The 24,716-nt window shown below is 39.9% G+C and overlaps 1 protein-coding gene across 1 annotated transcript; it reads right to left on the bottom strand.

Moving 5' to 3' along the window:
• Nucleotides 1-2,303: 2,303 nt before the first annotated feature.
• On the bottom strand, nt 2,304-23,592 carry DDX43 (DEAD-box helicase 43). The gene is made up of 17 exons (XM_081186929.1): nt 23,150-23,592; nt 21,392-21,447; nt 19,321-19,453; nt 18,822-18,971; nt 17,640-17,721; nt 16,736-16,892; nt 16,529-16,647; nt 15,080-15,190; nt 13,779-13,920; nt 12,223-12,323; nt 11,213-11,300; nt 9,512-9,639; nt 7,061-7,170; nt 6,277-6,415; nt 5,200-5,287; nt 3,533-3,662; nt 2,304-3,099 (listed from the first exon to the last, which is right to left on the bottom strand). Exons 1-16 carry the CDS (start codon nt 23,460-23,462, stop codon nt 3,549-3,551), a joined length of 2,031 nt encoding a protein of 676 aa, XP_081043055.1. The 5' UTR covers nt 23,463-23,592; the 3' UTR covers nt 2,304-3,099; nt 3,533-3,548.
• Between the last annotated feature and the right edge of the window lie 1,124 nt (nt 23,593-24,716).

The following is a 24,716-nucleotide window of genomic DNA, read 5'->3' as shown; positions in this document are numbered from 1 at the left end:
ATAATTGTGAGTTGCCCCTCCCGCAAAGTGACCACCTTCTTGCCAGAGCATAAATCAGATTTAGTAACTCAAATACACCAAAACCAAATCAGATTAATACATCAACAGTTTGATCACCCTTCCAGTAATTATTTGTTGAAGATGTGAGTTTTACACTTGTGCCTTAGTACTATAGCAGGGGTGGCCAACTCCAAAAGGCTGTGATCTACTCAGAGTTAAAAACTGGCAGTGATCTACCCCCTTACCTTTTTGGGGGTTCAGGTCAGTTGTTGAGCTTTCTTTAGGGAGGAGGAAAGCCCATTTTTGGGGGGTGCAGGGCAAAAATGTGATCTACCAGTGATCTACCACAGACGTTCAGTGATCTACCTGTTGGACGTGCCTGCACTATAGGTATCTACCTGATAAACATTGGAAGTACAATCCAGAGAACCATTACCTCCTGGTTTTAGTGGACGGAAGACCAAGTGACCGGCAACAAGTATGCAAGGTAAAGAATTTCTCCAAGAATTAACCAGACAGGGCAAAGACGTTTGCAAGGTTATCATGGTTCTGGGTTGTTCAAGGCCTTGTATACCAATAGCAAAACCTTAAACCTGTCTTGGTAGTATTTAAGCAGCCAGTGCAATTCAGCACAGGTGTTTCACACTGTCAGTTGGGCACCACCTGCGGCAGCCTTGCTAAAGTATTCTGCACTAATTGCAGCAGATACAGCGTCCTGGGTTACCGCAATCTGGAAGCTGACATTGCCTGAAATATTGTAGCTTTCACACCATCCTTAATTGACAGGTGTCCTAGCTAGTGAAGTCACTTTGGCCTCTGGTGACGAAGTTAGATGTACTCCGAAGCAATGTACCTGCTCTTTTAGAGGGAGTGCAATCACGTTCAGAAGAGGGCAACTGACCTATTTCCCTGATCTGGAAAACCACTCACCCACAGCCTCAGTCCTACCAGGATTCAAGTTGGCCTTCTTCCAGCCCACCATTGTGCACACACACCAGTCCAGCTACTGCAGGGCCACATCTGACTGATATGGAGAAAGAGGGTTGGGTGTCAGCAAACTGATGACATAATGCTCCAGTTCCCCTTATGGCTGCTCCCCCAATGGCTTAATATAACTGTTGAATGGTATGGGGGAATAAAACTGCCCTGAGGAATTCTCAGCATAACTACGATGGGGCTGAAGCCCATTCTCTCAGTGTTACTTTCTGGAGCCAAGTGGAGATAGGCATGGGACAACTTACTGCACCCCATGCATAGCTTAGGCTATCGCTGGTAGCTGGCAGGCAAGAAAAAGTTTGGACAGTGTTTGCTGTCCTCTCACAAGCAAGCTCACATGCACATACCCTTTTGAGAAGGCCCAGTAGGTGCTGTGAACATAACCCCATGGAGAGTAGGAAACTTGAGACTTATGTGGGTTTTAAAGTTAGTGGCCAGCAGCTATGACGTTACCTCATGGGGGTACAATAGCCACTGGTAGTGAGATATTGTCATATGCCATAAATTCCTGGCTCCAGTGGTGAACTTGGTTTCTAAGAAAACTGCTATGCTCTCTCACTGCTTTTAAGGGCCAGAGTCTCATGATAAAGTCAATTGCTGGTAGCAGCAATACATAGGCTCTTGCATAGTTAGGAAGTGGGCTGAGGAAAAAGAAAGTTCTGTGATCTAGTACCTCACTTTCAACTTTGAGTAAGTAGAGATAGTGTGTATAGTTTATAACACCACAATATAAAGACCGCTTTTCATTATGTGTTTTGCACTCAGTACTTTGATGCAAGTACAAATCAACAATTTACAATGCCAGTTATGGCTTGCTCTTTCAAAACATTTCCAGGCAGGCATCAAATCACTTCCCTGCCACTGTTAAACATTTGGAAAAGAAAGCTTCGTATTTTATTTGCATGTTTCCTTTATATTGTAGGAACATTTGAGAAAGTGCACATGCATAGAGAACTGATTTGGCAAGGACAATGGGACATTTCCCCAGTTGGGTGCATATCTTCCTGTGGGAGCAAGTTACATGCAATTATGGGGGAGAAAGAGAATGTTTAACTAGGGGTACTTTTGGAGTGTGTGTGTTTGCCCTCCTGCAAATGACCAGCTTTTTTGTGTGCATAGGTATACAACAGTATTGCTAAATGTAGACCATATTTTGTTGCACAGAATTCCCCAGGATCCATTTGATACATAAATAGGAAATGGCTAATCCCAATCTCTGCTTCTATTTCTTGTTCATACTAGAAAATTATATTCAAGTGCAACAAAACTAGAAACTAGAAACTGAATAATCCTTCTCACACAGCACATGAAGGTGAAGTGCTTTAGTCATTGAAACAAATTATGATACAATGTTTGACTCACAATCTTATAGCAAGGCAGATTAATACCGTTTGGCAAGTTCTGGAACATGCTATATGAAAATGATACATGTTTAAAAAGCTTTTATTTAGCAAGAATAAACATAACAACTATAGATCCATGAAAACACTAATCCTTTATTCTCTTAAAACTAGTCTTTTGTGCAAGTAAAGAGAAGATTCTGGAAGCCAAATGTTAATGCATAAAGTTCTCATAAAATTACAGTATTCTACCATTGTCATTTATAGACCCACTATTAATCTACAGGTGGGACTCGCTAGGCATGCAAATATGTCAATACACCACATCTTACCAATAAAAAAGATGCAGTACACAGAACCCACAGAATCGGGCTAATTTTAAATTTAAGATGGAGAGGGGAAGATCTGTTTGCCTCATTGTTACTTTTCCTTGTAAATAAGAACTTTTATCAACATTATTCTATGAAGTGCAGTTCTTCCATCTAACAAAACTACTATAAGCTATAAAACAAGAATGAACTTAAGTATTAAGTTATTACTCTCAACCAAAATGTATCAAAACTGAAACTTAACAAAATAATCCACCAGCTTTACTACAGCACTGCATTAGAATACATTACAGTGAATAGATAGAATTTGAAAATAATTACAAGTCAGCATAATTTCCAGTATTTCTGAACTCCATTGATCAAGATGTTGGTACTCATAAGCAGACAAAAACTTCAGTGTTGACAATTACTGCTTTATGTACAAGGTTTCCTCCCTGAAGATGAGAAGATGTAATCAATGTACCATAAGCCAATAAAACCCCATTAGATGTTAGATTAAGGCCATTGTTCTCAAACTACTTCAAATAAGTCCTATTATTATTAGTATCCATAGAGCTGCATGATTTAAAATCCCTAGGCACTAGCCAGACCCAGACTAGACCAACCAACTTCAGTATGATTACTGTTATGTATATTTAGAGCAGGCTTTGCTCAGAAGACTGCTATATATCTCATGACAGCTATATAATAAAGTATTGTTTCAATTTTCTAATAAGCATATTTTTCAAATCTGGAAATGCACATTCCTGTAAATGGTGCAATTTCAAGACAACCAGATTTTAAAAAGTTATGTTTTAAGTGTGCATAAAGCTTGAGCAATACTACATTCTACTTAAAATTATTGCTAACATTTCAGTAGGCACTCACTGTGTTCAAGTATGGATTAAAAACCTCTTCGAGATCTCCCACGAGACCTCCCCGTATCTTTCTCCATTTCTTTTTTCAACTGAAACTGCTTGTATCTTTCAGCCATTGAAATAAGTTCATCGGGAATTACCTGATAATTAGAAAATCATGGCTACAATACTTTCATACCGCTGACATCAATATTTATTGTTCCATGAATTAAATATTTTATCTAAGTACACTGAGAAAGGCTAATATTCCTTCTTTGTATCGTATCAAATTAGATTTCCCCCTTCTGTAAGTTTTTTGATAACTGTTAAATACACAGTACAATGGTACCTTGGTTTAAGAACAGTCTGGTTAAAGAATGATTCGGTTTACAAACTCCGCAAAATTGGAAATAGTGTCCTGATTTGAGAACTTTTTTAAAAACGTAAAGGACCCCTGACAGTTCAGTTGCGAACGACTCTGGGGTTGTGGCGCTCATCTAGCTTTACTGGCTGAGGGAGCCAGCATTTGTCCACAGACAGTTTTTCTGGGTCATGTGGCCAGCATAACTGAGCCGCTTCTGGCGAAACCAGAGCAGCACACGGAAACGCCGTTTACCTTCCCACCGGAGCAGTACCTATTTATCTACTTGCACTTTATTGGCGTGCTTTCGAACTGCTAGGTTGGCAGGAGCCGGGACCGAACAATGGGAGCTCACCCCGTCGCGGGGATTCGAACTGCCTACCTTCTGATCGGCAAGCTCTAGGCTCAGTGGTTTAGACCACAGTGCCACCCGACCGACTTTACCTCGGTCTAAAAATGGAATCTGAATGGTGAAAGGGCACTGGCGGCGGGAGGCCTCATTAGGGAAAGCGCACCTCAGTTTAAGAATGGTTTTGGTTTAAAAATGGACTTCCAGAACAGATTAAGTTCGTAAACCAAGATCCCACTGTACTGGGATATTATTACAGCAAGATAGTTATAAGTGTAATGCCTAATAGGTCTTTTAGCGTAGCTTCCCGTTTAGTTTGCACTTCATTAAACTCTGGTATGTTGGCAGGTAATGTCTGTTTTGCATAAAGTCTACCCATCACTGCAAATTGCTTGGAATGCATCACATTTCCCCCATTCAAGCTCTTATTGATGAGAAATGTACAAAGCACAAACTTTTGCTATGCAAAGTGCTTTAGAAAGTTAGTTTAAATTACCAGAGACCAAAGTGGTGGATGTCATCTTATAAGAGCCATTCCTTTCACATTCACAATACAAAGACATGCACCCAGACATTAAGTATGCATTAAAAATTTTTTTACAAGATACTAACATTACATCCAGAAATAAATATATTCAAATTCACAATCTGTATTATTAGAACTTAAACTACCATTATTTATTATCTCTTGATTCCAGCTGAAGTCAGTTGTTTTTCCATACCTGTTTTTTATGTTTGAATGGTTTCCACAAACCAGCTTGTTAACAGTGACTTTTCTAGTGCTTTTTTTTTTTTTTTGCATTGTAAACCACTTGAGGCTATATGCATGAAGACTTGGTACAAATCTTAAACAGCAAATAAATATTAAGAATAAAGTTTCAATACCTTAAAAACATGTTCTTATTAAAGAGCTTTTGAGACACACCTCAAGTCTGGGGGGAAAGTCAGGGAGAGAGCTAATTGCTAGTGTGGGTATGATAAACACTACCTGGTTTCCTCTTTCCAAAATGTCAATCAATTCAGATGCATTCCGCCAGTCATTCCTAGTCACAAGGGTTACAGCTTCCCCTGTGCGGCTAAAAAAAAAAAAAGCAAGCACAAAACTGTCAAATCAGCCAACTCAAATAAAATCAGTTCGTGTTTTATTTTATTGAGTTGTGCTGAGGAATAATAAGTCGAAATACCCTGTTGCAACTCCTAGGCTGAAGTACTAGTGAGCAGCTTCGAGGAGCAACTCATAGAACGCGGTGTGGTAGCCTTTTTTGAGGTTTTTGAAGACTTTGGTGATTTTTGAAGCTTTTCCAAAACTTCTTTTGCAGCCATTTGGTAAGTTAAACTTTTAAAACTTTTTGGGGGTTTTTTGGATTGGGGTGTTTGGAATTCAAGGACTTGGTGTTGGGGAGGGGTTTGCAAGAATCTGGAAGCTTGTGTGTTTTTCCCCCTGCATTTTTATGATTTTCTGTGACCATTGGGCCACTCTGCTGTTTTTTAAAAAAAATTCTGGATTTGAATTTCTGTGTGGTGGGTGGCTGGGGAACAGCTGAGGAGGGGGTTCTTCAGCAAGAAGCAAAGAGTGGAAGAGGAACCTTCTTCGAGTTGTCCCCCAGAGTCTTAGAAAATGTACTGTACACTTTGTTGATTTTTAAATGTTTTTCTGTCATGTTTAGAAACTTAATTTATTGTTCCTTCAATTTTTGAAATGCTCTTTACAGTATGTGTGACTTTAAAGAGCACTTAATAAACTCTTGTTGTACCAAATTTGGCTTTGTTTGGACTTTTTCTGACCATAGGAACGCATTAATTGAATTTCAATGCATTCCTATGGGATTTCGTGCTTCGCAAGACGAAAAATTCGCTAGATGAAAAAACTCGCGGAACGAATTAATTTCGTCTTGCGAGGCACCACTGTATTAAAATACAATAGTTTGTTAAACATTAAAAGCTCCCCTAAACAGGGCTGCCTGTCTATGTAAAATGTGCTGGAGAAAACACTGGTGTTCCTCTAAGAAGTAACAATGGCCCATTCCAGAGTTCCAATTCACTATATATAGAATATTCCACATACCCTGCACGTCCAGTGCGGCCTACTCTATGAACATACTCTTCAATGTTGCGAGGGAAGTCAAAATTAAAGACATGAGTGATATCATGCACATCAAGTCCACGGGAGGCCAAGTCAGTTGCTATCAGTATGCGAACTCTGCCTAGAACAAGCACAGTGAGACATATATTGATACCTCACAAAAGGCATATTGGGATCTGACAAGAGTTTTTAACTAGGTAGAGAAATCAACAACTTTTTATTTTATATTTGAACTCACACTGCACATACATAAGGCTGGACATTTATTTTGGAAATGCCATTTTTTCCTCTTTGTATTAGTTTACAATATTATACAAAAGAAAAACACAATATGGAAACATCCCAAATTTCCCAAAGTTTAGTACAATATTCACAACCTTATAGTAAATGCACCTTAATAATAAAGATAGCCTTGTTTTTCAAAAAAATATTTTAAGATAGTCAGAAAGTCAGAAAACATTTCCCTGGCTGTTTCTCTGCTATCCTTATAGAAGGATGGTTAGATTGCAGCAATGGTAAACCTTTTCAATGGCCACATTTGCATGTAGCAGTAAGTCACACAACAACTTGCCATAGTTTTATGCTGCTTTAAGTGATGTATTTGTTGTAACCTGCCCTGAGACTTAATGTGTAAACACAGCCAGCAAGGCTTTAGGTTTTTTAAAAATAATAATTGCTGAGTGGTATTGCATCTTCTTCCGCATATATGTTATGACTTGTTGCTTAGTGTTATGCTACAACTGATTCTAATCAATTACAAGTTTACCTTTCTTGAAGTCGTCTAAAGCCTGTTCACGATCACATTGTTCTCTGTTGCCATGTAAGGACTGGACAGGAATTCCCTGAAGACCAAAATCACTTGATAGGTCATCGGCACTAAACAGAAAAGTTAAAAACTAAAAAAACACATAGGATTGCTTGGTTCATACATTTGGAGATACAGTTGCATGTACTTAAAATAAGTAGTCTACACCCTATGTCAGGTACTCTGTTCCTTCCACATGTTCAAGGAAACTCAGTTAATGTCCTATTGCTAAAGGATTCATGATCGGCGAGTAAACATTGTATGCATTTACCAGACTTCCTTATAGAAAAAAAAGAGAAAGAAATCACCAGCGTAGAGATGTGGTTTCCCAAAAATGCACTTATGAGGTAGATGCAAATATTCTCACTTCACAGACAGGTAACTAATGCAGAGATGAAGGGTTGAAAAGTCACTTAAGAACTCTATGGCTGAAGTGGAGTAGAATTCTGATTTCAGCAGCTAAAGAAAATGTTGTGTCTAAATTAAATCCACTGTAATAGAATATATGCAAAAATTATGGAATTCTTTCTGTTGCAAATGTTAAATTTCAGCAATAGCGTACGAAATATAACAGAATACCTAACACACCCTTTACATCTTATATCACTAGTTATCATGTTGTAAACAGTTTTCTTTGACTGATAGCACCATCCTATGTGTGTTTATTCCCAAGAATTGTACTGCTAGCCCCATTATGAAACATGAGTCAATCAAAAAGAATTTGAAGAAAAAGTGTCCTATTGAGATTATATGCTGAAACTATTCTTTTTTATATTTGAAAATAGATGAGAACCAGCATTTCCTGACATTTCTTTGCTATCGGGAGAATCTGAATTCTCAGAAGTCAAGCTGCTCTATTTAGACTAGGTAAGGAATTACAGTACAGTACAAAGAAAAGTCATGGGTTGGATCCAGACTAACCCATGTTAAGAGTAGAACCCTTGAAATTAATGGAACTTTCGAAAGCACGTCAAAGTGCAAGTAGATAAATAAGTACTGCTTCGGCAGGAAGGTAAACAGTGTTTGCGTGTGCTGCTCTGGTTCGCCAGAAGCGGCTTAGTCATGCTGGCCACATGACTCGGAAGCTGTACGTCGGCTGCCTCGGCCAATAAAGCGAGATGAGCGCCGCAACCCCAGAGTCATCCGCGACTGGACTTAATGGTCAGGGGTCCCTTTACCTTTACCTAAGGTTAGTCATAACTTAGTCATACTTGAAATCTGGATCCAACCAAGAAGCGTGAAGCAATATAAGAGAAGTAAATTTTTGAGGAGGTGGAGCAACTTGTATATTAGGGAAGACTAAATTTGGAGCTTTTTGGTTTAGAATAAAGGCGATTAAAGGAGGACATGATTGAGGTGTATAAAATGATGTATGGTGTAGAAGAAATGGCTATAGTTTCTTCTCCCTTTTCATATATTACAAGACCCTAGGCCATCCAATGAAACTGAACAGTGGGAGATTTGGGGGACAAAAAGTAGTACTTCTTCTCACATTGCATCTGGAATTTGCTACCAGAAGTGACTGGACAAATTCATGTCACTTCCAGCACATCTTAGGGGCCAAGACCTTTTGCAAGAAACCCATACTTTTTAGCTGTTTTGACATGCTGCACTTAGCTTTGAAAACATTTGGCTCTACTTCTGGTTTTCTGGTCTGGGAGAGGAGACTATTTGTTTATCCAACCACTTTTTTGACATAGAGCGCACTGTTAAGTGGCATATAGCAGAGTCATATAAACGATATGACATTTTACATAACTTCTCTTATGGGTAACTCTTACACATCCTGGTAAACAAAAGTAACATACACTTTGGTTAAATGCTGCTATGTGCAGCACCGTATCTTGATCATATAAGTGGGGGGAAAGCGAGGAGCTTGGGATTACCCTGCTTATTGATTCAAGAATTCAAGAAACTGAGTCAGTCTGTGGGTTCTTCCTCCCCCAGACATCGCTTAAGATGGAACCAGCCTCCAAGAGGTCAAACAATGCCCTGCTGCTACTTCTTGAAAAGGGAATTAATTAGAGCACATCACCAAATATTAAGAGCTGAAAATAAATGTAGCTTAAATTTTGTATCTAAAATTCTAAAGAATCTAAATTTAAAACCACATTTGGGCTGAAGAAAGGCCATAACTGACTGGAAGAGCACATGCTTTTTATGCAAACACCCAAACTTTAATCCCTAGTATTTCCGTTTCAACAGACAGACAAAAGGTGATGGGAGAAGACCTTTACTGTAGGCCCTAGAGCTCAACTAACATAATATAGTAAGGTAATATTGGGCTAGCCGCTAGATAGACCAGTGGCCTGACTCAATAATAAGGCACCTGTAAATCATATTTAATGGTTAATAGTGAATGACAAATGTAGGCAAGAAGCCAAATATTCATGTTAGATTTCTTCTACGTACGTAAGCTTCTTTCCCACAAAAATGATGACTTTATCTTCGGACTTCATAGTGTCAATGAAGTAACGTGTAAAAGCTCTTTTTTCTTCTTCTGGAATAATAACAATTTTCTGTTCCACTGTATTTACTGCCTAGAAAACCAAATTTAATCAAAGGAAACCTGAATGTAATTTGAACCTTGTCAAAGTATCAATTAAGAATTGTACATACTTTGTTATAGCTAGGGATACTGAAAGAGTTTGAGATGGAAATGTACAGTTGGAAGGGACCCTGTAGGTCATGTAGTCCAACCCCTTGCAATGCAGGAATCTTAACATAGAATCAAAGAATTTTCATGTTGGAAGACTATTCAGGTACTATGCATGTACTTTGAACGTGAGCTTTGACTAGAGCTGGCTGTTGTGGCATGTTTATTTGAAAATAAATCCCACCTAAATCATTGGGTGCTGCTATACAGTTCTTAACACCCACAACTAAGAATCAAGTAACTCACTTTTAAAAAATCAGAGCACTACTTTAGATTTCAAACCACAAACCAGAGAATCCAGATCCAATGCCTTCTGTGGGTCTGATTAGTCTCTGATTCAAATACTCTCCCTTTAAATGACTGGGTGAGAGTTAGGCACACAACCCGCTTGCTAAGGCTGTTTTCCCCTAGGAAGAATCCTGAATTCCATGGTGAAGCCTTGGAGAGATGTTGGACTTCCCAAGGTAAAGTAGCATCTCTACAAAGCTGCATGAGTCACACAGAGCAGGGAACCCTGAAGCATTTTGTGTAACCTCAGTGATCCAGATATAGAAAAAACAGCACGAGGGTGGAGGAAGCACTTCACTGTGACTAACAGGTCTGGCTTGTAATCAGGAGCAATGATTCTACCAGAGGTCTCCAATTCCAGTGTTTTGTGAAAGGCAGATCAGTTAATTTTGCAGGGGTCATGGTAAATTAGACATCTTATTTGGAATTATGCACATTGCATTTTGGGTATAAATGGATATGCCTAAAACCCAACATGCACAATCCCAAATAACATGGATGATTTGACCATGACTCCTGCCTCAAAACTGAGAAATTGACCAGTTTCAGCTCACAAGCATTGGATTTTAGACATACACACTTTGTTGAAATGTTGTATCCATACATAGATGTCTGAAGGTCTCAAAGTCTTACCCAGGTCTACCCAATGGGCAGGAATGGACAATACTGCTCTTATTCTGTGCACGAGAAAGAGGAAGCTTAAATAATCTCTCTTCAGGAGAGAACAGAGATAGGGCCACAGAGCCTTTCAGCTCACCGGAACTTTTGGCTCCTCCTCTCCTTGAAATCTTTCCATTCCAACTGCTTATTAAAAGAATTATGAACTAAAACAGTGTTTTTCCTCTTTCCTCCCATCCCCTTTTCCATCATGTTTTTAGACTGCAAAGAATAAGGGCTGGGACATTTGCAAGCCATTCTGGCAGTCTTTTAGGCTGAAGAATGTGATAAAATAGTTTTAAAGAAAAAAATGCTGCAATCTGTAACTTCTTGCATTATTAAGATTTCCGTTTTATAATTTTCATTTTAGCCTGGGATATTATTAGATTTTGAGTTGCTATATCTTTTATAAATACAGCCTAGTTCACACACAAGACTAGACATTGTCCAGTTTATACAGTCTCATGAAAAACAACACAGGAGTAATAAGCCCAAAACAGAAAACAACTCACCGCTAGATCAAGAGTACCAACATACACAATCATAGGATCTTTCAAATATGATTTTGCAAGACGACGGACACCATCTGGCCATGTAGCACTGGTAGGAATGAAAAGGAAAGTCATTTTGTATTTCAACCCTATTACTGTCCTGCATTCTCATGTTTCCATCCTAAATACGAACAAGGCAGTTGCAAATAGTTTGCTACTATGAACAACAACAAAATAAAGAATTCAGTTGCCCAAGAATAAAGTTTCTCTATAGAAAGGTGTTGATTTAATTCCAGAATGGGGAACCTTTTTGCTTTCATGGGCCAGATCCTTATCAGGACTGGCCTTGTGGGGCAAATTTGACAGGTGGGTTGGGCCACTCAACTGTCAATCACATTATACCTTTATGATTCCACACAACTGACAGGTGAATTATCCTGTCCACCCATCAAAGTCCCTTGCATGCGAGACTGATGGGTGCTTGACAACTGCTATACAGTACAAGTGGTGTTGCTAGTCCTACACTTGGCCCTTTGGAAAGTGCTGAGCACAGACAGGGCTGGCAAAGTGCTTCTTTCCTCCTAGGGCAGAGGAGAGTGTCCAGATGGAGAAAGAACCCTGTGTTTTATAGGCTCCTCTTAGTTGTGGGTGCCTGAATTCTACCAGTCCACTGGATTGATGAAAGTTTCCATGTGGTGTAATGGTTAGAGTGCTGGAAGATGACATGGGTTTGAATCCCCACTCAGTCATGAAGCTTACTGGGTGACCTTGCAGTCACACACTCTCCACCTATCCTACCTCACAGGCTTGCTGCGAGGATTAAATGTGGAGGAGAAACATGTACACCACCTTGAGCTACATGGAGGAAAAGGTGGTATGCAAATGTAATAAAACAATATTTCACACTTACCTTTCTCCCCAAGGTCATAATAATAAATTGCATAAAACAACTTTGGAATGTAGCATCCAGATATTTTCCATTAAAACACATCTTCAGATGAAGCCATGGACCACTAAAAAGGCACACATACCTGGTCATGACCGTTTGCCTATCAGGGCGTATGTCTAATAAAATCTTCATTATTTGAGGCTCAAAACCCATATCTAGCATTCTATCAGCTTCATCCAACACCTGTGAAACACAATAGTTATAAACTGTTGACTTTCTGAAACTCCATGCCAAAACCACTAAATTTCTAAACTATTATCTGCAGAGCATGTACAAGTTCATTTTACATGTATACTCTCATCGCTATGTCCTTTGGCTTTCCCAACACAATACCTCTATTTTGACTCAAAATCCACCTAACTCCTTTCTGGGGCTGTTGTACAAGAGATAACATAGAGAAAATATGTATCCCTAAGGAAGTTTCCAGTTGCACTGTGAATAATGCAGAATTAGACATAGTAACGCCATATATGAACTAAAAGAAGTGCTTCGGAGACATACTTGTTTTAGAAGATAATGTTGCATGCTTACCATGTAACCAAGGCTGTGAGCCAAAACTGTGCCCTTGGGCACCCATTTATACAACCGTTTTCCAACTTCCTCTCCCCTCTCACCCCCCCCATATATGCAATAACTTTCTGCTCATGCACAAATGGATGGTTATGGTAGATCCTGTTGAAGGACACCTAAAGGAACAATTATGTGATTACTTAATAAAACTTGATGTTCAAAGACATCTTCCAATTGAAAGTCACCTGATCTGAAAAACATATTCATTTGTATTAAATAAAAGGACCTTTATACCATCTGTTCATATTGTGACTAAAATATTACCAGACATTCTGAATTTTTCTTTAGCATTACTACTAGCCCTGTCCTTCTATTTTTTTAAACACCCCCTTCATTATATCCATAGCAAAAGGTAAAGGGGAGAGGACCCCTGGACAGTTAAGTCCAGTCAAAGGCGACTATGGGGTTGTGGCGCTCATCTTGCTTTTCACACCGATGGAGCTGGCGTTTCTTTGCAGACAGCTTTCCAGGTCAAGTGGCCAACATGACTAAACTGCTTCTGGCACAACGGAAAATCATAATGAGTGCCAGAGTGCATGGAAACACTGCTTACCTTCCTGCTGCAACTGTACCTATTTATCTACTTGCACTGCTATGCTTTCAAACTGCTAGGTTGGCAGAAGCTGAGATAGAGCAACGGGAGCTCACCCTGTCACGCAGATTTGAATCACCGACCTTCCGATCGGGAAGCACAAGAGGCTCAGTGGTTTATACCACAGCACTACCTGCGTCCCTAGTGGAATGGTCTCACTCATGAGGTTGTGAACTCTCATTCCTTGGTTTTTAAGCAAAATTTGGATGGCCATCTCCCATGGGTTCTTTAGTTGAAACTCCTGCATTGCAGGGGATTGGACTAGATGACCCTTGGAGTCCCTCTTTCAACTCTACAATTCTATGATCTTGGCCACTTGCCATGCAATGTTAACTGTTGGAGGTATGATGACAGTGATTAGCAGGAACAGAATGGAGTATTCTGGAAGAAAACATGAAAGTTCCCTATTGCAATATTTTCTTGCAGGTTATACTTGCACATTACTCCCAATTTAATACAACATTTTGACTACTTGCCAGGTATGTAATGCTCCTCAGATTTATGAAGTTGTTCATTTGGAGGTCATTCAATCTACCTGGTGTAGCTATAACAATGTCCACACCTTTGGTAACCACGCTGATCTGCCCTTTCCGGTCTCCGCCACCATATATGCAAATGCTAGAAAGAGTTTATCCAATATTTAGCTGTTTTAAATTAAAACTATATGGTCATGTTATTGTGTATTTAAAAATTTTACATTGAACACAGGTTACATTAAATACCCTGCATGATTTATTTTTTCATGTAAATTTGGCTGCAGTCCAAATCCTCTTTGTGCTGGTCTGCAGAGCTGGCTTAGGCAGAGGAACACCCTGTGCAGTCTGATGCCATCATTCCGCTGGTGCAGAGTTCCCTGATGTGCCTGCTGAATGCGAGGCTAAACGAAGTACTGCCAGGGGGATTCTCATCTGCCAAGTTTGTACAACATAAGAAGAGTGTTCTGGGGCAGGGGTGGTCTTCTGGATCCCCACCTAGTCCCCTGTGCTCTCATTTCACAACACAGAACCTCACTACTGCACCAGGTCCAGGCTGGCACAGTGATTTGCCTGCCCTCCCACTTTCCACCCCAACCACGGAGAGGAACAGGACTGGAGATGCAGCAGTGGCTCCACTGCAGCATTATTTCTTGCCATGGCCTGGCCAGGGTTTTGACTGTCTCACCAGCAGGTTGTGGGGTAGGGCAGGCAGGGCAGAGTTGCCTTGTCTGTCTTTCTGATGCTGAGTGTCACTTCTGCTTACTGAGAGGGAAAGGTGCAGGGAACCCAGTGCAGATGGGTGAAGCAGCAGGAGTACTGGATTGGCTCCACTGCTGCACATGCACCAGGCCTTTTGACCCTCTTGGTAAGTGGCAGCTGTCCTCTTGATTACTATGGGATTGTTTTAGTAGCAGGAATAGAATTTGAACAACTCTTTAGAAATGCTGAGAAAGTTGTTTAAATATATGTCGTTATTGAACTAGAATGTTGATGTTTCTCCTAAACATCTGGAGGGACTTAGGAATGCTTATTTTAGTCAGATGTAGGAATGAAAAGTTTTAAACATGATCATAAGAAAGCTAGAAGGTGGCAGTTGAAGACTGTAAAATTTCTAGATAGAAATTATAATCTCTACTGCAGTCCATACAGTATTTGGCATACTATCGGGAAAACTAATAAATCCATCAAAAGACTGTAAACATAAAAATACTACTTGAAGTGTTTCACAGTGGCGTCTTTCAGAGATATTGTGACACATTGCAGTACCACTGCCAAAGTAATGAAGATGATGTAAATATTACCTTTTAATTCCTTTATAAGAATATTTTGAGCACTCTGCCTCAACTTGAAGAGCCAGTTCTCGAGTGGGAGTGAGAACCAACATACCTGGTCCACCACGTTTTTCTCTAGGTCTGTAAGAAAATCCAAGCTTGTTTAGATAGCAGTTATACATAAAAAATACAAAAGGCAGTATTTTAAGAAGAGAACAGAGGAAAACCTAGCAGACAGGCTAACTATGCTGTTTGGCTTGCATACAAGTATCATTTAACTTTGGTTAGAATGAATTAAGGCCACATTTCAAAGCATAATTACCTGGAAGTAAGTTCAAAAGCACACATCACTTACAAAAACACTTTATGGAATTAGCTGCCTACATACTATGGCAACGCAAACCAAGTAACTTGGTTTCATGGGAGTAGGAAGAATGGATGTTTGTGCATCACGAAGCCCAGATGCTTGGGAAAGAATAAAGAGAAAAGGCAGGGCTGCTGGGTTAAGCTGTAACTTAAAAGGTAAAAGGACCCCTGACCATTAGGTCCAGTCGTGACCGACTCTGGGGTTGCGGTGCTCACCTCGCTTTATTGGCTGAGGGAGCTTCTGGGTCATGTGGCCAGCATGACTAAGCCGCTTCTGGCGAACCAGAGCAGCACACGGAAACGCCGTTTACCTTCCCGCCGCAGTGGTACCTATTTATCTACTTGCACTTCGACGTGCTTTCAAACTGCTAGGTTGGCAGGAGCAGGGACTGAGCAACGGGAGCTCACCCCGTCACGGGGAGTCGAACCCTCGACCTTCTAATTGGCAAGTCCTAGGCTCTGTGGTTTAACCCACAGCGCCACCCGCGTCCCTTAAGCTGTAACTTAGGGAGGTGTAAAATAACCTAGACTGGTTAGCACCTGCTAACTTGGCATCCCTGAGCAAGAGAAATGTACACATCACTGGGACTCCATAGCCATAGCATCATGGTGGCTATCATGTAAATATAGATAGTAATTCATAGCTGGGATTATGAGGTTGGAGTTTGCTTTTTAAATCCCATCTGAAATGTTACATCTCTTAAGGAAACCACAGAGCTGCAGTCTGCCTCCCAATGTTGACAGAAGCCTGCTTTGAGAATTAAGATGTAAAGCAGGGGTAAAGTCTTCCTGTGTAGAGCACAACAATGTTTATATTGACTTGTTTATGATAGCATTGATTAAAAAAAATAACAACAACCTTAACTGTTGCAAACTCTATACCCATTAAAAAGAATACTTTGCTGAATCTCTTTCCAGTTTATGGACTACTGTATGTATGCAAGAGAAAAGAATGGCAACTGACAGTGCAACAGGGCTGGATGACAAAAAGCATGACAGTAGTTTCACACACAGCTCTTGTGACCAAGATTGTGTTAAATCTTATTAACCTGATTAACAAAAACAACCCACCAGGCACAGAATAAATCAAATCTTATTCCAGTTACTTCTTACATTGGCTGCAAATCCAAGTGAATGAACCCAGGCATTAGATAAGCCAACGTCTTTCCAGTACCAGTCTGCGCTATTCCAATGAGATCAAATCCTTGAAGTATTATTGGCCAAGCCTGTGACTAAAATAAACAGTATATTATTACATAGGGCCTACTATTTAAACAGCACAGTTTCTACACTATTCAGAAAGAAAGAAAACTAAAATACCTGAATTGGAGTAGGCTTCTGAAAGCCAACTTTCTTTATATTTGCCATAATGTCAGGATAATGCATAAAAGCATCTTCAAATATACAAATAGGATTGGGAATGTGACGCTTTTCATTATCTTTCAGGTCATCACATGTGATATTATTATTTTCTTTTCTTTAAAAGACAACATAAAGAGATAATATCATACTGATGGCAGACAAAATGATTTATCAATTCCAGACAAAGTACTAAATATCTAGAGCAAAAAATCATGTAGTGTCCACTTTGTTATCATTTCCATAATTAGCTTATGCCAACAACTAGATAAAAGTTGCTTAACATTATTATGCACTAAACATAATCAAAGCCAGTGGTAGAGGCTGCTATTAAAAACAAAACGTGACCTTTGCCAACAGAAGCTATGATGACAACTAAGTCCCACTGCATGCAAGGAGTTTTATGATTTAGTGCAAATCATAAACATGATTCAAGAATAATTAAGGTTCTTTCAAACTATTACATAATAGAAAGCCAGGTTTGTAGCGAGTGTGCACTTGTCCAAGAGCTGCAATCCACCCAGGCTCTCTGATTAGAGATACATTTTCAAATGTATATGTTTCATTCACGTAAGACATTTTAAAGTGCACACCTCTGGAAATGTTCCATGGCCGATGGCATCAGCTTTCAAACCTTACAAGCTATACAATGAGCTTATGCGCTTCAATCCTACCCCCAAATAAAAATGGCATGTAAGACCTATCCTGTGAAATATGCACACAGCCTAGTTTTATGGTGTGCATCCAAACTTAGTATTACCTACTACTTTGCAGACATTGCCTTCACCTTCTTAAAACTATAATCCATTTAAAAATCAACCTAAGTTTCCAATAGGCCATACAACTTTCCAGTTTAAATTCTTACCTCCACCTATCAGCTTCTTCTTGTGACATTGAAGCAACCTTTAGAGATTCTTTGTAAAAACATTTTTCAATTGGAGGCAAATCTAATAAAATGAAAGGGAAAATGGGTTATTTTAAAAAGTAACTTCTCAAACTACTAAGAATAGAACACCATCTTCATTAAAAACAACAACCCTGAACTCTATTCCCATGCCAGCCTATTCCTCATTTTTACAGGGAGTTCTATTGAGCAGACACACAATTCAACATGGCTTGCAAAGAAATGCCGATAAGAAACTACACCAAATATATTTATCACCCAAAGAAGGGCTATCAATAAGCCCTTGAACACTTTTCGTTTGCTAGAAACCATAGCATGAATATGGAAATTCATTTTTCCATATTCACAAAGTTTCACTAGATTAAAAAAGAAAAGAAAAACACCCAACCACAAAAACAATTTTTGAGCTTTCTTTTTAAAAAGTTTGTACCACAGTCAATACTGATCTGTAAACTGAGATGTGGATGATGGGCAGTCTTGTATATCAAGATACGTCTTCTTCCCAGCTTTGTATTCAAGGATTAATTTTTAAATCTCTACAGGCACAGCAAAACATTTTGAATTCAGTACCCTGGTTTCACTGTTACTTCTGACTCATAGTGAATCACTGCAGTGATTCTTATAACATGAGAACAGTACATCCGCCCAGGGTCTGCCTGAGTGACCAATCACATTAGTGTGAACGACTGGTATGCCCTATAGTGCTGTAGACTTGCCCATGTATTATATGCCTAACTCTGTGGGTAAGTATGCCTATGGACCCTGGCACCCATGTTTTGTAGTGGCATTAAATTAGTGCATTAAATTAGTGTGGTCAATATAGTATATTGTGTTAGCACAACCTTTTATATCTAATTGAAAGCCTTTTTTGTACCAAGGTGCTACCTCAGTGTGCTATGACACTTAAAATACTGCACTAACACTATGGCCTTTACACCAGATCTTATCTGATTTTTGCGTTCAACCGTGACCACATACCAGGCAGTTTTTAATAAATATAACAAAATCAATAGATGATCAAATGTTCTCAGAATTTCTTAGAATTTTTTACATATCAAAGTAGATGATTTTCACAGTTCATAAAGCATTTTTATATTGAAGGATGACCACCTACAATTCCTTAAAAAAATATGTTACACTAACCAGCCCACTTCATAGCTTCATATTTAGCTTTATTTTCTCGAAGGGAGGCCCAGTTAATGGATTGCTTTGGATTACTGTATCCCGACTTCAAAGCACCGGAATGACTTTCTTCATAACGAGTGGTTCCAAAATCTTGGTGTTTAAAGGAATCTGTTAAAACAAAATTAGGTTCTGATTTGGTTAAACATTTTATATCAGATTATGCACCTTAAATTAGTTCTTGGGAATTCAGATTAAAAGTTTAATTATGAACCACAGGCTGTTTCATTTCACTGCAATCTAAAGACAAACTATGTGAACCAATACCATGTTTTATTTTTGGATGCATCACAAGGGCAGCTTTATGAACTCCTCTGGATATTCCTACACTCCCTACTAGCTTTCAGTTTATAAATGTCTCTTCAACAGAGTGCATAACACTAATCTGGGTTTTATACAAGCAGATCAGTCTGCAGAGAAAGCTTAAATATAAAACACATATCAAGTTTTAAATTCTTACCTTTAACATACCTTTCTCCTGCGTTGTTTTGGCTGCACCTCTCAATAAGATCATCAATCATCATTTTGGCTTTTGTTTGCTTATCATTACCACCAAATATCTTTATTTCAGCTTCATAATTGCCCTTTACAACCTAAATGTAAGGTTTTTTTACTTAGTAGAAGAATCAGATATTAGATTGCTGTAATATACTGCCCTAAAATTGTCTTTCTGGGCACTAAAAAATTATTTGATAAGTACAAGTAAGATTTCCTAAACCACTTGGGTATCTTTCAGTCAGAAGCAATATATCAGGTTGAAAGTTTTCCATTTCTAAATATGCCTTGCTCCATTACAATGAGAAAAAGTAACATAATAGATAGGAGTCTAGTACCTTAGGCAGTTTCAAAGTTACATTAACTTTTATCAGAAAATTAAAGCAGTCTTTTCATATTTCGTCCATACATTCTATCAAGGTGTGGGGACAGCAGGATTGTCATTACTGCCCCCACCCTTTGTGCACCAGCTGGCACTAACCCCTGTGCAGTCAGAAAAAAGTGAGAATACTCTGCGGCCAGTTTACATATAGTACTAAATGATAGTGTCATATGAATGAATACACACACCCTACCACATGACTGGGATGACTTTGGCGGCATTAAGTTTCAGTTGCTTCTCAGATCATCTTTGCTTGTGAACCAGAGATTGCAGTTTATAACCAAGTCTGGTTTAGTTTAACAACCAACCTACAGAAACTATCACTTCTTCTGAAGCTGCAATAACAATGAAAGATTAGGAGAAAGCAAAACTAAATGATGCCAAAGTCCAGTTCCGGCCACACAGGAAAGGAAGCAAGTTGGGGCTCACTCCAGCTTGTGCATATAGCACTAAACCACAGTTTAGTGTTATGTATGAGCAATCTATATGTGGATAGGTAGTATGTGATTAGGAACCCTGGCACAACCAGAATTTGTAATTACAAACATGTGCACCCACCCACCCACACCTGGATCCATGAAATATCCACTCACTTCTTCCACAGAAGACAGGGCCAGAAGATATGACCATGCTCTCATTGGAGTGTGCATAAGATATGAAAAAGGGTATATAAGCATAAAATATTTTATAACTCATATTCAGCCCTTTCTTTAAAATCCAAACAATATAAGGTGAGAGTGTGCTAACGATTTGTCATCTCCTAAAATATTTTCAAATACTCTAGTAAAAAATGTTGTGAGCTGCATCCAAGTTCTACTGAAACTAGACCCACTGAAATTTATCTAAGTTAGCTATGCCCATTAATTTCAGTGGGTCTACTCCAAACATGACTAATATAATTTTTGAACTGATATGAATAATGTATCCATCTACATTATGTCTGCTTTATTAATTTTTTCCTTACTAAATAATTTCAGTTGAAAAATCTTTAGCTGTAGGAAAAACTTCTAAGCTATTTATAGAGTATGTTAAATCAACAATTTTAATAATGTTTATTAATATATGTCTAACAAGCTGCCTGTGTAATTTGATTCAGAAGCAAGTCTCATTAAGTTTAGTGGGGCTTGCTCCCAGGGAAGCTGGTATAGAACGAAGGCCTAAATAAAAACAAAATAGATTTAGGACTCTGGTAAATTTTCCAGAAAATCTGCATCATTTGCCAATAGTCCCAGTGGTTTTCAACAGGACCTTTGTTCTTCATTGGAAGTCACTCCTTACCCATCTGCTGGCACAATCCATGTGTTTTTGATGATGCTTACCAAATGTTACACTAACGTAATGTACAATCATAAATAGTACTGAGGTTTTACTTTTTGGGGGAAATGCTTGGGGTTTAAAAACATTATAGCAGCATCTCCCCCCCACCCTATTTAAGTTCAGTTAAGCACCACTAAACTGACTCAAGTACATAAAGTACTACACACTAGACATTTTCTCCCCAATTCCTTTGTTAATTGCTTTGTGATCACAAATATACACATGACCCCACTCTTCGCAAAGAAAAGCAGTTATTTTGCAATGCAACAACCAGTCTTTTGAGTAAAGACTGGTTTTTTTTAAACAAACACATTTTTTTTTTAAAAAAGTGCCTCACCTGTATTTTACAACCTGATGATTCCTGAAGCTCTTTTATTTTACTTCCACTTCGACCTGTTGCAAAATTAAAATTCATATGCAAAATTTGGCCACATTCCAATTTTAGCTAAATGTTTTCAAAAATAGAACAATGCATACTGCTACTGGCAAAATGCAAACATTATTTCTATCACAAGTAAAGGAACCAAGGGCAAGAGTCTGGAGGCATCTAAAGAGGGTGCAAATTTTTAAATAAAAACACTCAGAAGTGAAGCTGAGCAATTCTTAGGTTTTCCCCAGATGAACAATTCCTATCCCTATGTTAACTACGTAATATTTTGTTGCAAAATGACATAATGAACTTATGACATAAGAACACCAGTATAATAGTGATATTTATGCAACTTTCACATATTTCAGTGAACATGCTTTTCCCTAAGTAGAAAGCTAAACTAAACCATTTAAATAACACCAAAGTTTGTAAACATGATCATATAGTATTAAAGATTTGGGTGCAACTCAATTACAGAAAGGGATTTTGGCATGGGGCTAAAACAGATAGTTTTAAGAATCTGGAGGTCCCTTAGACTCTCTCTGTACCTTTGACCGCCTCCCTCTGTCAATCGTCTTTTGGGCCTTGATACATATACATTTCCTAGGCTTACTGTTCCATGCCCACAATGAACAGAATTCTGCTGCTGCCTTTTCTTTTTATTGGCCACCCAATTCACAAAAAGGAAAATATTAGGGCTACACCATTTTGCACAGGGAATTGCAGGCATGAGTTTCCTTTCCATTTCTCTATCTCCAGTGACAGTTCATTCAGATTTGACATCACTTAGGTTGCAAAAGTGCTAATGACTATAAAGTCAGCTCTCTTTCTCTTTTAAAGAGAAACTAAGTACACCATATTAAAGGTAAAAGACCCCTGACAGTTCTTTTCAACACTATAAAGTTCTTATTTCTGGACATCCTTAACAGTGCAATCCTGTTCATATCTACTCAGACTCAAGATCCACTGAGTTCAATTACTTATTCCCAGGTAAGTATGTATACATTTCCAGCCTTACAGTGAAAATCCAACAGTGGGTCTACTCTGAACTAAGTCCTACTGAATTTATGGGGCCTTTCTCCCAGGTAAATGGTGTTAGGATTGTGGTCTTAATCACTTTTTAGCTAATAAATCTATCTTCTGTCCCTGGCCCTTTCCCCTGTCATAGTGCACAAACAACATATACCTCCAACTCTACACTAGCAGAAAAACACTGTACAAATGTAGCAAGCAAAAGGCATACTCATGAATCTACGGGGGGCTCTATTGAGTTTACCCTGCGAGGTTAGAGGGTGCTATTTATTTGCTGGGAGAGGAGCCTATTTGTTTACCCAGCCACTTTTTCTACATAGCGTGTGCACTGTTAAGTGGCATATAACCCAGTCTCATAAACAATGTGCTATTATACAATTTACTATCCAGGAGGCCGTCCAAATTCAACACACTGTCTACTGCAATCAGCAAGGGAGTCAAGTGCAACCCTGAACGACACGAGAGTCAGAAGCCACTTAGGATTGTTCACAGCAACAACCTGCTTTGCCAGGGAAGCAAGGGTGCCCCCCCTTTGCGCTTTCGTTCGTGTGTGTGTGTGTGTGTGTGTATATATGTATGTCTCTCTGTGTGTGTATATATAGATAGTTAGTTTGGGGGAAGAGGGGACTTCTCTCCACCCGCCCCCCAAAAAGAGAGAACTCCAAGTTCCTCCTCACGGACAGCCACCGCTACCTATGAGGGTGCCCACGAGGGAGTTATCCAGGTGGAAGCACAGCGGCGGCGATCCGGCACGCTCCCTGCCCGCCCCTCGGAAGGGGCCTCGGGCCCGGTACTCCAAGGGCCCCGACTGCCACGGCTCGCGGGAAGGCGCCGGGCGCGAACCCCATTTCCTCCCGCCACCGCCTCTTTCCTCCTCGTCGACTTTGCCCGCGGAGCCACGTTTCCCACTAGCCCTCGCCGTCACTGGGCGCCACTCGGCCGGAGAGGGTTTCGCGGGAGCTTGACGGGCCTCGTCCTCCTCACTTTCCGCCTCCCAGTCGGACATGGCGGGAGAGGGGAGCCAACAGGGACGGTGTTGCGGTGAGAAGAAGGGAAGGAGCCACCCGAGCAGCGGTTGTCAACGCCGCCCTCGCGCCACCAAACCGTCGCCTCGCCCCGCCTCGCCTCTCCGCGTGCCCCAATAAACCGCCGGATTCACGGGGGCCGCTCGGATTGGCTGGAGCGCTTCTAAGTTCCTCGCGTGTGATTGGCCGGCGCGGGCAGGCGCCCTCGTGGCCCGTGTGCCAGAGGGAGGGGTGTCGCTTAAGGCGGAGGCTTGTTAATGGATAGCAGAGCCCGGTTCCCTCCAAAATGTCGCTGAGAGGACAGTTCCCCTCAGCTTGCCAAATGGTCCAGGAGGAGGGGAGTTGTTGGAGAAGCCTCTTCTTACGTGCCTCGAAGAGCTTTTTCGTCGCGCGCGAGTTTTGCGCACACTCTTTGTAAGCAATGCTGAGGTAATTTATTTCTCCACAGGGTAAATACTGTGGTGCTGGGTGGGTGCTGGGCAAAAATCCCGCCAACAGGATCATGTTGAGTGGAAAATAAATCTCGAGTAGGTGTGCTTCATAAGTCTTAAGTATTACCTAATCCTGGTGTCAGGCTATTTTGCGCTCCAGGGAAGGCTAGCTACTTGCCCCACCCCACCCCACCCCATTGCTAATTCCAATTTTCAAAAAGAGATGTCTTGGTGGAGGGAGAGGGGGGGGAATGAAAAACGTGAAACTGCTAAATTTATTTTAAATTTGCAAGGATAAGTAATGCAACAATCTTTATTTTTTCAAATGCAAAAGAAAATGCTTTAGCACACAAATCATTGTGAATAATCTTGTGAAAATCTTGTTAATCTTGTGAAATCTTGTGAATCTTGTTAAAAGTTAGGTCTGGTAAAAGTTTCAATTTCAGGCACATCAACACCTCACATTTCCTTTGCAAAATCTGCCACCAATTCCTTTAGCTCAAGTGCTTGAGGATGTTCAGTTGGTGTAGTTGCCAAGCCCCCTTTGCAACACTGTTCAGCACGTGCAAGTTTTTATAAGGTTGATCTTTAAGAAACCGCATTCACCATTTGCTACTGACACTGGCAGTGTGAGAAGATGAATTTTTGTTGTACAGTGGTGCCTCGCAAGACGAAATTAATTCGTTCTGCAAGTCTCTTCGTCTTGCGAGTTTTTCGTCTTGCGATGCACGGTTTCCCATAGGAATGCATTGAAAATCAATTAATGCGTTCCTATGGAAACCGCCTTCCGACCAGGTCCGGGGA

Source organism: Podarcis bocagei (genome assembly GCF_964188305.1).
Source record: "Podarcis bocagei genome assembly, chromosome: 3".
Classification (NCBI taxonomy): Eukaryota; Metazoa; Chordata; class Lepidosauria; order Squamata; family Lacertidae; genus Podarcis; species Podarcis bocagei.
The sequence above is the reverse complement of the archived record's forward strand: the minus strand, read 5'-3'. Positions and strand labels throughout refer to the sequence as shown.

What these genes read in the sequence shown, in the direction of transcription:
- DDX43 (XM_081186929.1), bottom strand. Translation starts at nt 23,462, where the DNA reads ATGTCCGACTGGGAGGCGGAAAGTGAGGAGGACGAGGCCCGTCAAGCT. An exon ending in AGGCAAACGGTCATGACCAG is followed by an intron (nt 11,301 to 12,222) that starts GTATGTGTGCCT and finishes CATTCCTACCAG; the next exon opens with TGCTACATGGCCAGATGGTG. An exon ending in TTTTGGAAAGAGGAAACCAG is followed by an intron (nt 3,663 to 5,199) that starts GTAGTGTTTATC and finishes TCTAATTATCAG; the next exon opens with GTAATTCCCGATGAACTTAT.